This window comes from Penicillium brevicompactum (assembly GCF_028827555.1).
Source record: "Penicillium brevicompactum strain IBT 35665 chromosome Unknown utg000001l_segment0_segment0, whole genome shotgun sequence".
Taxonomy (NCBI): Eukaryota; Fungi; Ascomycota; class Eurotiomycetes; order Eurotiales; family Aspergillaceae; genus Penicillium; species Penicillium brevicompactum.
The window spans coordinates 603,208-615,368 of NW_026623203.1; the positions used below are offsets into that span (position 1 = coordinate 603,208).

Sequence of the window (12,161 nt, forward strand, 5' to 3'; positions counted from 1 at the left end):
AGTTATGGAAATACCGCGCCAGTTCGCTCTTACACCGCGACCCGATATCAGCCGAGCGAAGCGACCGTCGTCCAGAACTCGTTTCCCCGATTTCGTCGATCGCGTCCCTGTGACCCGACATGGCCGCAGTCCTAGTCGCTTCTAAGGCGCTTTCCCACCTTCTCGACGCGATTATCAATGCGATGAGTTTTGAGCGGTACAGGCGAACCAAGGGGCTTGACATCATCCGCAATTGCAGGCGTGACGGTGGGCTGCTTCGGAGCGACCAAGGGCGCAGGGGAGATCGTGTCTAGCGGGTCAGGCGACTCATGGACGACTCATGGATGCCGGAAAAGTTCGTGGCAGAGTGCGTAGTAGGATCGCGACGTGCGCGAGCAGACTTGATCCCATTTCCATGGTCATTTGTTTTGGTCGCTGGCGTCGCCAAATGCCCCGCTAGTGAGGCGACGTTGACGGAGAAGGTGCGGTGAGTCGGTGACGGGTGCGAGATTGCGATTGCGATTTCAGATTGGGACGGAGATTTACTAATTTTTTCACCGTTGTGGAGTCCCGACAGTCTGGAGAACTTCTGCGACGCTCGGGTGGGCTCTCCATCCGTTTCTTTAGAGTGTTGGTAGGTTCTTCGGAGGCCCGTCGCACAGAAACGCGGAGAGAGGTTTTGATTCGTCCACCGAGTCCCCTTGGCAGATGCCGAGACAAACTCCGTCCACCCGGTAACTGAATCATGAACCGATAGAGAACCTGTCACCGTCAGGCATTCAGCACCAAACGAACCGAGTCAGAGTCAGCCGCGTCAGCAGCCAGTGGAATCCCCAGGGGTACCAGTCGAGCAGCGTGGGCCCGTCGCTCAGCCAGACTGGGAGGGGCTCATCGACCGCAAGACTCTCTAAGCTACCCACCGCTTCGCCGGTCGGCACGAGTGACTTCCGCTCAACGTAATTGATCGCCCTTCACAGCGAACGGATAAGAGAATGGGAAAGTGGCGAAGCGGCGAAGCGGCGGTCTGGCATACGTGACAGGACGTGACCAGGCCGCGGCATTCGAACCAGCAACAGAGAGATATGGAGTTTTGGAGCAAGCTGAGCAACCAAATGAATGAAATCCTGATCGTTCAGCTCTTCAGAACACTACGCGACTAATTCAGGTTTGCAAGTACTAGATGTAAAATGAGCCTAAAGATCCCATTGGGAGTTTGCTTCATTCTAGATGTCGTAGCTCGAAGCCGAGTGCCATGGAGCACGAAGGCGGACCTTTTTGGCAGAAAATACAGCTCGCGGGTCGGCTGGCGAGTCTCGACAATTCTTCCATACTGCCTCACGACATATTAAAATCAGCTCATCTATATTAGTTCACAATCATTGTTAATCTGACTCTGAGAACTAATACACTGATCCTGGAAACGCCAAAAGCGATTATAGGAGCTGTTTTTTTCTCTGGAAACTCGTCTTTAGCTCCTGGGGCCATTTCCTGGTTCCAGGAAACTGAGTTCTACCCCTGGGATCTCCACTATACGGTCCTGACTGGTTACGAACTGGCTCTGGGAACACATTGGCTAAATCTGGGAACTGTTGCGCTCCTGGGACCCTACTTCCGGATCCTAGAGTCATTATTCTGCCTTCTGGGGTGGCGGAAAGCCCTCACAAGACACCTTCACCAGGCCTGCGCACAAATCTGCCTAATTCGATTACTCCCGGAAAGGCTGGGCCATAGCCCCAGGAACCGCAGTTGAGGTTCCAGGAGGTGATGAAACTGTCAACAGGAATATGACTTTGGTTCCCCGAGGTGAAAGTACTAGACCCCAGAAGCTATGTCGGGCTTCCTGGGGGCTACGTGGCTCCCAGAAGTTGATTTTTTGCCCCCAGAAACCGCACTAAATCCACTGGGAGCAAAAGAGCTCATAGGGCCAAGGTGTGCATTCCCAGGGCTGTTAGAGCTGTCAACAGGGGCGTGACTGATTTTGTGAGGGTGGAAATGGATAGTCTAGAGGTTACGTACGATTTCCTGGGGCTATGTGATCCCTGGGTAGCTCACATTATTGTCGAGTCGGCCTTTGAAATCTTGACGGCCACCAAGGTTGATGGATATTTGCGCAGAGCAGGTCGTCAACCATCACCTGTCTGCTACATCAAGCCACTCAGCATACTGCTCAAATATTGGCTACGATTGGTTGGCTAATCAAATCAATCGATGAGCATGCTTTGGTTCCAATCAGGACACTGAATTGGTAGATTATCTTATCAGCTCCGTAAGTCCATGACCCTACTCGTCGCACTTCTCTAATGTTCTTGGGCTCCACCCCCGCATTCTTGAAAAATCATCATCAAGTTCTGTGATTCTTTTTATTCGTAATCCCCGCTGGCTTGTTCTTCCAAGCCCTACTCTAGGAAGCAGCTGGAACCGCCTCTGACTGTTTTGTAGCTTGGTGCGCGTACTCAACTAGTGATCTCGTAAGCCATGTAAGGCAAGACGCCGGAGAGACATAATGGCCCCTAGAACACCGAATGTGGACTGGCCAACGGCTCCATAATGCATAATCTTGTAGTATGGAAAGTGGCTCGCACTGTCAAAAAATCTCGAAGGATGTCTGAAAGCCGTGGACGTGGCTGGCCACATAACCCCCCTAAGGAGAGAATGATCAAGCTCACAACGATTTGAATGCAACTGTAGTAGACTCGAGTAGTGCAGTCCTCTTGTATCCACTTCTGGTAGACCGCAAGAACAAACCCAAAGATGGAAAACAGGGCTGAGACAAGGCCAACAACCACCATGCCCACAACAACGTTTTCCCATGAGGTTTTAGAATGTGATGTTCCAAGATAGAGTCCCTCAAGGTGACGAGGTCAGGTTTTGCGCGGTCTCGCAGGACGACCGCAAACGGTACAGTGGCGGAACTGAGACCGGCGAGGTCCAGCCAGGTGATGGCAACGAAAAGGATGGCGAGACGCATTCGAATCACAGCGCCGCCAGTATTAAGAGGCATTTTGTGTCCGTAAACACAATTGAATTGATAACAAGAAAGTGAGGTTTGTTTTGCTCAGAGTAATAGCTGAAGAAATAATGGGTGAAAAAAAGAAAAATGAAGAACATCAATATCACCCATACTGCCTTAAAAGCAAATGGTCCAGCTGATAGTGAGCCGTGCGAGTGCCTTTTTCATACTTTGTTGGAGAGTGGCAATCCTTATAGGCGTTTTCTAGGTAATAATGTATCAAGTAGAAGCACTATCTCTATCCTTGAGATCTACGGCCACGGATCCCGTCTCCGATCCTTGGTAGTAAAACAGCTCTAAGAATTACCCCGTGTATTCCTAGAGTTTACCGTACTGCGACACGGGGCCAGTATATTATCATCATCTCCAAGACGGGTGATGGATTGTGCATAACATATTTCAAGTCAAATAGTGATCGCAGGAAAAGTCTGATACAGAGAGAGTTGGCCTTGGTGTTTTTGCTTCGAGTTTCAGAGGCCGAGCATACATAGAAGCTTGGGTGTTTGGTCGCTGACCAAAGATTGTGCCTTTTTGGCCTGTTAGCCTAGTGGTACAACCCAAGCAACCGCATCCCTGACATCGAGGGACATATTCTTTGCTGTTGATTGGCAAACTTCCGAACACTTCCACAGGAAGACAGATACTATTTTCTTTCGTTTCTGCTTAGCTTACTGTAATTTTTGCCAGTTAGCTTAGGATCTGCTTCCCACCACAGGGCAACCCTCACTGTTCGATGAACCAACGCGGCCGATCGAGAATTAATTTTGAACCAGGAAATTTAACAAAGTCCTGGTATGTAGTGATCAGGTAACAAATATAGCTCAAGTAGATATTTTCTATGGGCGAAAAACTCATATGCTGTTGTTGTTCAGTGGTTTTCATGTTCAACGTTGATATAAACGTTGATATCAACTTTCTCACACCATTCACCACCCGTACATCGTCAAAGGTGATTATCTGAGAACACACAGCGGATGTATCAGCACGATACTACCAAACTATTTTGGAAGAGTTCAAAGGCCCAGTGCTGCTGGAAGTACAGTGATCTGAAAACATCCTACGGGTGGCATCATACCAGCGCGCTGCTAGCGGAGTATTACCGAGGATACCAAAAAGCTCCAGTACTCCTGAAAGCACAAACAGTGCTCCGCCGGTCGTCTTTTTACTTTGACTTTTTGCGAGTCTAAATCATGACGCAATGGTAACCTCCGAGATATCGAAAGTACAACTCCCTTCCGCATGTTTCTATTCATGACCAGCTCCAATATGGCAGCCAGGTTGCTCCTTGGAATGAGCTTCAAATTTATTGGTGGTTCGGGCACCACGTGGATACGGCAAGTGGATTGCAACATCGTTCATTCGCTCATAGCATTGATCTACGTACCGTGATTAAGGCAACAAATCAACATCTGCAGTCCTCCTCGGAGCCGGCGCTGATATTGGTGACCCGCGAGGCCTTGATAGTGGGTACATCTTTCATGGTAGACATCAAACATTTAGAAGCTCATTACTGCCTCATGGTAGATACCATTATAGCTTCTTATGCTCCAATAACTTGCCAGTGCAGTACCATCACTAGAAAGACCAGGTAATCATAACACAGGTATCAAAGAGGTCCAATACTCCAGACACAGAAGAGCACAATGAGCTTACATGGCAAACCGGTATTGTTTTTTTAGGTCTCTTCTGGGGAATCGATCGGCTGACAATCTATCTCATGGAGGCAATGAATCGGCTGAAATCTTCCGTCGGGTCGTTGGCCAGTTTGTCCACGGGAATCGCGGCCACACAAGCCAGGCTCTAAAGCCATCTGTTGACCAGTCCACTGGATTGGTAGCTACAGAGGTAGCTACCTCTGTTCCTATCTCGAGGGACTATATGATGCCTCCAAGCGCCATAAAGGCTGAAAATCAAGACTTGCCCCCAATGAACGCGAGAAAGAGAGTAGCCGACTCCTCAAACCTCCCACAAAAGCAACGTCGACATTCATGCTCCGCATCTCAAAAACAGGGCGTCTCACAACTGGCGGCCCGGAGAGATAAAGGTTACTTCGTCACGATATTTGCTCGTCAATTTTCCAGGACAAATCATGCTATCAAAATATAGACAGTAAGGTTATAAGAACAGAAAATGCCTCAATCATACAGCTGCTCCTCATCTGTAGCAGCTCACTTCCGGCACTTCTCTTCTGGCTGTGTCGGTAGGAAAGTAGATTCGGACACAGCGTCTGTTTCCATCTCTTGCCTCACGATCATAACTTCGTACCTGCTCTGTAGCGGTTGCGTGGCGAGATGCGTCGTGTCCCAGTTCCTGGAGGATACGGCGTCAGAGATCAAGATGCGGTCGGATAGCGTTTGTAGGTAATGGGTTGTATCGCTAACCAGTTTCCTACTAATTGTTGTAGGGTTAAGGGGTCTCTTTCGATGCATTTCTTGGGTCCTCGATAGATTACTTTGCTTCTATCCTAGAGCGATAGAGCCTCATTTTAGACTCCCCGATATTGTTCGTAAACTAATCTCATCTAGAGAGAGAAAAAAAGACCAATTAGTGCTTGATCCTGCACATTCACGGCGGCGAAGATCAGGTTTCGCGGATTACAACCAGGAGCTCCTCCTCGGGAGATGTATTGTTTTATATGGCACATGAGTTTACAAGTACTCAAACGCCCGTTTCTGTTACTTTGGCGGCGTGTGACAGGCAGATGGCGCCATTTGGAAAGATGCTGAATGGTACAGGAAGCATAATACACACGCTGATGTCTCCCATCCTCAAATATTCCGGTCATCATAGCCACTCTCAGAAGATGCGACTTGGTACTTGATATCATCTCACAACATCCTCATCCAGCCTCGACTGATTGAGTGAGCATTTGTACGACTTCCCCGTGCCCTTCATCCATTGCTAGCATAACAGCTGTATATCCATCATCATCTCTCGAATCTATATCCAATTCATCTTGTTCGACCAGCACTTGGACAACCGCGCTCTGGCCTCTTCGCGCCGCCCATGCCGGAGGCGTATATCCGTCTTTGTCCTTCGAATTGATTTCCACGCCTGATTGGCCGAGAAGTATGCGGACTATGTTCTCAAATCCCATCGCCGCGGCCCGCGAGAGAGGTGTACAGCCCTCCTTGTCAATCGAGTCGGCCTCCACGTCATGGCGCTGGAGCAGGCAGACCACCACTCTTTGATGTCCTCGTTCAGCTGCCAACGCTAACGGTGTGGCATTGAAGGCATTTCTCGAGTCGGCTTGGACTTCTTCTCGCTTTAGTAGGGCGTTTACCACGGGTTCGTACCCTTCCTCAGCGGCGAGTGCCAGTGGCGTGTTTCCATAGTGGTCTTGGAATTCACATCCACCCTGCTGTGTTTGAGAAGCAGGCGCACAATAGCGGCATGGCCCCATGCTGCTGCTCGGGCAAGAGGAGTCCTTCCATGAATATTCTTTAAATCCACCTCCAGGCCGTGGTATCCCAAAATTTGCTTCGCTAGTGGAAGATTACCGTGTCTCGCCGCCAATGCCAGAGGTGTGTTGCCACGGTGGTCTGTTGCATTGATGTCATAATTACACCCTGCGACAGGCTCAGCCGCAACTTGCTCCATAGATGTCGCAGTATCACAAGCCCAAGGCATGAGATTTTAATTTGAAACGATCATTCAGGGGATTCAGTCAGCATGGGAGGTTTCGGACCACTAATCTGCCGCCCGCGGCCCACAAAATTTCGCAATCCGGGCATTCTTTATGTTCCATGGTACCGAGAAGCCGCTAATGCAATGACGCATTGCGGCGAAAGCGCTAACGGTTGATCCCCTCGCGCGTGTGAGTTTTTAGCACAGGAGATCGCGCTCAGACCCCCTTGCTGCCAGAGCCCAAGTTTTGGCGCCCAACTTGTGGAGACACGCCAAGGAGCGCGTCTCCTTTGAGAAATACATCAGTCTTTATCGTTTGCTACTATTTTCGCTCTCGTAAGACAGTGGAGACCTTTTTTAATTTTGTGGTTTTGTCGAACTAAGGGTGGTATTTTAACCACTCAGGACGGGTTGTTCTTGTTTATCGAGTACCCATTCTCTCTTTGTCTTTGTATGGTAACTTAAACGGGGTATACTCAGGTTACCAGCGGTGCAGTAACACGCTTGGAACGGCTCCTGAAATCGGACAACGCTTCAACAGTGAGATCCAACCAGAACAACATCAATGAACCCCAGTGGGATCCTTCAATACTAGCACATACCAGTATCCGACTGCCCGACAGGTATTAAAAGGCAAAGGGACCTTCGGTGGGTCGCGCCGAACCGAGCTGACCTCACAGATCCGCTTGAACCCCCGAATCGAACCACTCTATTTGCGTTAGGACTACGGCAAGAGCAGTTCGTCAGATTAGGTCAAAGTCTGCGAAGGCTTTGTGTCAAGAAGCATTGCCACCTTGGCAATATTTATCGCCCAGATTTCCATTGCCCATTCCTTTCGAGCCGTTTCCCTAACTCGTCTTTTACTTCTGCTACGTAGCCAGGCAACAACAACCAAGCGAAAATAATCTTATGCGATTTCTAGCGCTGCAGTAGAGCCATCGTATGTTGGGTCGCCCATAAGAATTTTGAACAATTTCCTGTTCGCGGCCAACGACTAAAGTATTAGCCAAGAAGAGTCATTTTTCGTGAGGATGAATTGCGAGACTAGCCATTGAATCCCAAACGTCCCTACAAACAACAGCGTCTATTGGTTGGTCAATAATGGAGCATGGGTTCCAATCTTATCAAAAATTGACCTCGGTACCTAGAATAGATCTGCTCGCGCATTCGAAACAAGTGCTATGACTTGCAGCATCAAGCGCCCCCACTGGATGCACGAACGAGGCAGATTACATCCACTCGCGACCCACCATCATACTTAATTAATGAAACAATTCAGCCTCACAGACTCTATACCATACATTGTGATCAAAGCTAAACAAGTTCCTTAGGCTGGCTAGCGATTGTATATTCAATTTTTACGGAAATCAGTGACTTGGCGCATCGAGCCCCAGCTTAGCCCAATCATCTAGCTATCGTAGTGTATTGTTTTTCAGTTTGCACATGAGCCAGGTCTTATAAATGCAGCCATCCCATGTCGGTCGAACTTACCTTTTGACAATGATATTCTTTGTCGCAATGCCGACACTTACCCGGGTCCCTAGCCCTTCCAATTCTGTTCATAATGTGCGCATTCTCCATGGAGATGAGCACTACGTGGTGGAAACCTATCAATTCCATGCGCATCTCTGTTATCAATGCGTACACCCTTTTCGACGACGTGGGCTATGCGAACAAGGCATCTTCCTTGCTCACGATGTTGTCAAACACTTGTATAAACGGAACGAAAGATTCTTCGCCGTTAACAACCATGACTATGATAAGACCGATGAGGTCGACATTCCGAGAAGTGCCTATCAAGTCCGCAATCTTCTTGCAGCTGTAGAGATTGGCCTGTTTCTTCGCCCTCCACATACAACAAGCAATTTTGCCCTGTGCCCACTTTCAGGAAATCCGATAGAGATCATCGAACGAAGACCACGCAACTCCGTCTCAAGCCACCGAGGTGTCCAATATTTCCCTTTTTGTTCGATAAATCCTACTTTTCTACAACGCAGGTCGCAAATGAAGAATTCCGAATCCCTTTCGCTGCCCTCGAAGCTTAAGGGGAAGTGTACACCTCAAAATCTGGTTGTCCGGGTTGACATAAGGATCCTCCGCCGAGGATACTAAGCGAAATCGACTGTCGAGTAGCGAACAAATTGAATGACAGCAAACAATACGATCTGAGCTTGGAATATCTCCTAACAATGATTGCCACTTTATGTTTCTCGAATTTTCAGACAGCATTATTTTCCATCTGCCGAGCAATGAAACTTCAAGTGAATTATACGGAAGCAACCTGACCTATCATCGGCAGTGTACAAAGAGCAGACTCGCCGAAAGAGAAACCCATCCCAACCTTGTGAATAAACTTACGTGCAAAAATTATGAATGTATATTCTCAGCCAATCTCCCGTAATTAAGTTTGTGCTACGGCGATCAGAAAAATAGCCAATGCCTCGCTTAAAGCGTGCGTGCTCAAGTTCATGCGATCAGCCATGCTCTGTCGCTAAACGAATACAATCAAAGCCAGACCAAGATTTAGAGATCAAGCGCCTGTTGATTTGGGAGTCTTATAAAGACATGCCATCCCTCGTTGATCAAGGCGAATCCTCATGGAGATATATCCTCGCCAGTGGTGCTCAAGGAATGGGATGTAGAGGACTCGGTCTTTCCGGTCAAGGGCTGCTTGCGCGCGATATGTTAGAAGACGTTTTCAGTGAGAAAACGATACAAACGCTCGACTTGGCTGACCAGAAGATGGAGAATCTCGGATAAATTTTTTTTGCACATGTTGCTCGGGTTTGGGTAGAAAAAGCGTACTTACCCGTCAAATCTACCAAAAATCTGTCCAAACACAGCACAACATTTCTCACAGCGCCCTTGTTGCAGCGTCACGTATGTCCGGTTGCTTCTTTCTTGCTTATTCGTTTCCGTTCGTTAGATTTTACCCGCTCGAATATGTCTACCGGCTCAGCAACGCGGAGTAGGATTAGGTACGACTGTAGGCCGGAGATTCTTAACATGCGGCTCTATAGTTGGCTCGGCTAGAACTCGGGACCAGATGGTCTCCTTTCTCTGCTCGCCACTGATATAGCAAATGTTAACCTGTGGGCACGACATAATGGGGCATTTGCCTCACCTTCTCCTTGCACGAAGACTTGGACTAATAATCTAGCCATCTGCGAAGGCATGGCTAACCTGCCTGAAGCAAGACAAAACACCAGCATTCCTCGGGTCTTTCAGAGTTCCAGGACTAAAAGCACGCGAGACGCCAACCGAGGACAATGAGGATCACCCAATGGACGCCAGAATGTCAATCCACAAGAACCTGTTCTTTCGCATACCGAGACGCACGGGGGTATAAGCCCATTGTGCCTTGGACTTTGTATCGGTAGACACATCGCACATGACTGATGCATAGAGTCGACTGAGAGAAGGGCCGAGACGATCTGGACCTTACATTGGCTCATCATCGATGCAACCAGTAGTTATGTGGAAATGATAGACAGCATACAATCGCATCGGAAGAGGGGAGCTCGAGCAGAGAAAATGAGGGCGTCCTGTTGTACGATACGAGTCAGCTAGGCTTACCACTTGGACGAGTTGTTATGACCTACCTGTTCATAGAATTTGCAGCATGTTCGCTTGAGACGAAACGATCAATTAGCTTGTGGTCATATCTTACCGACGAGATCACTTACAACTGTCTTCATCAAAGCAGTCACCATTCATGCCATTTGACATGATGTTGTATCCAGTTCGTCGCACTCTCCGGCTGTCGCTTCGAATAAGCCGCGCTGGGTGCACCGGGCAACTTTTGAGAGCCAAAGGCGCGTGACGAACCACCTGTGACAGGAAAATGTACAGTCATAATGGGATAAGGCCTCGCGATGGGACGGCGAGAGGTTCATGCACGCCGCCGTTCGTGGTGTGGAGGCGGTGAGGTCGAGGCGCAAGACGCGATGAGCACGCGTCGTAGTGCGACCTTAGTCTTAACTGCGATCCGGCGATAGGACTCCCAACATGGATGTTTCACAGTGGCAGTGGACTGCTCCTATGTACAATGGCATGAAAATCAGTAATGTTGTTTGTGTTTTGGAGCACGAAAACTCTCCGAGAAATGATATTGCGCAGCAGAGGACGCGATTGTTGTGATATGAAGCTGGTGCAGATCAGGAACCAAGCCGCACCGTCGGAATTAACTCCGAGGTGCCTATATGGACGACCAAGTCGATCTTAAAATCAATTTGGCTCATTGTTGTATATATAGGTTCATCTATCCCTCTACACAAGACACTAGACCGCACAGAAATGTATAATTCAAGCTCACATGGTCGATTCCTACTCGCAGAGGCCGTAAAACGCATGAGCATAGACAGATTTGTTGGTATTGGAACGATCAACCCGAGATCTTTACCGCAATGGTAATCTCTGTAATCCATGGAGATCGAGATCCAATTAGCTCGAGAGATACAGGTGTGGCAAGCGTATTGCCACGACCATTTCAAACCCAGTACAACAAGGTCACATCACCATACCTCCTTCATATTCAAAGTAGGTGGGCTGTCTGGCCTCCCTGTAGCCTATAGACCTCGCAGCGACCATGAATTCGCAATTTGCTTGCGCTTTGGACCTATGGCCCACTGATCTTGTGCTAAAGAGGGGACTACATTGTTTAGAAGTTTCTACAATTTACGAAATACAGCTATGTGAGAAAACGTGCGTTATGAAGCTTGTAGGTATGGTTGATCTTTTCGACTTCCAAGATCAATGCTGACGTGTCAGTTCCATGATAATGGCGACCCAGGGTACACGAGGAAAGGTCGGGACTTAAATCGTTTTCGCTGCGAATTGAACGCCTAACATCATCTCTATGAATTCGGTGTGTGCGACCGTGGCATCGTTCCCGCATTTTACGGCTATATCGATCGAATTGATCCGTCTGCATTTCACCCACCACTTGAAAATTTTGTCAACGACAAATTTCAGCCCAGGGCCACTCTGCTCGATTACCTGCCCCATGCAGAAAAACTAGACTGTTCGAATCATTCCCAAGATCTCGTTCGCTATGCGGTTAATGGCAAACGAGAGATCCATAGCGCCTTTGTCCACCACCGTGATATCTACCCAAAAAATATGCTTGTTGTGTCTGGTGACAGGATCGTATGGATTGGTTTCGATGTTGCGACAACTTTCAGCAGTGTGGGTCCACTTGAGAAGGCATACTGCGAATATGAAATTAAACTTGTCGAGAGATTTGGAACCCTTTTGGTTTGTCTAGCTTCTTTTCCCTCGAACATTATTCACTAATAAACATACCCTTCAGAGTGAAGACCAGAGACAGGGCCTTCCCCCCAACTCAAAGTATTATTGATTCGAGAGCCTCAAGAAATAACGTGACGTGGCGATTGATGGAATGACAATGTCAATGAACGGGAACTAATAGCAAGGAGGGATAATAGAAGAATGGTAAATTTTTATATCAAGGATCTTCACTGAATATTCAGAAAGCATCATTTTAGCCCTATCCAAATTCTCACAGTAGAGAAAGAAAATCGTT

The 12,161-nt window shown here is 48.2% G+C and overlaps 1 protein-coding gene across 1 annotated transcript; it reads right to left on the minus strand.

Moving 5' to 3' along the window:
- Window positions 1-5,828: 5,828 nt before the first annotated feature.
- N7506_000129 (ankyrin repeat domain-containing protein) lies at window positions 5,829-6,392 on the minus strand (the record flags this gene model as incomplete). Its single annotated transcript, XM_056949425.1, has 1 exon — window positions 5,829-6,392. One exon carries the CDS (start codon window positions 6,390-6,392, stop codon window positions 5,829-5,831), a length of 564 nt encoding a protein of 187 aa, XP_056815340.1.
- Between the last annotated feature and the right edge of the window lie 5,769 nt (window positions 6,393-12,161).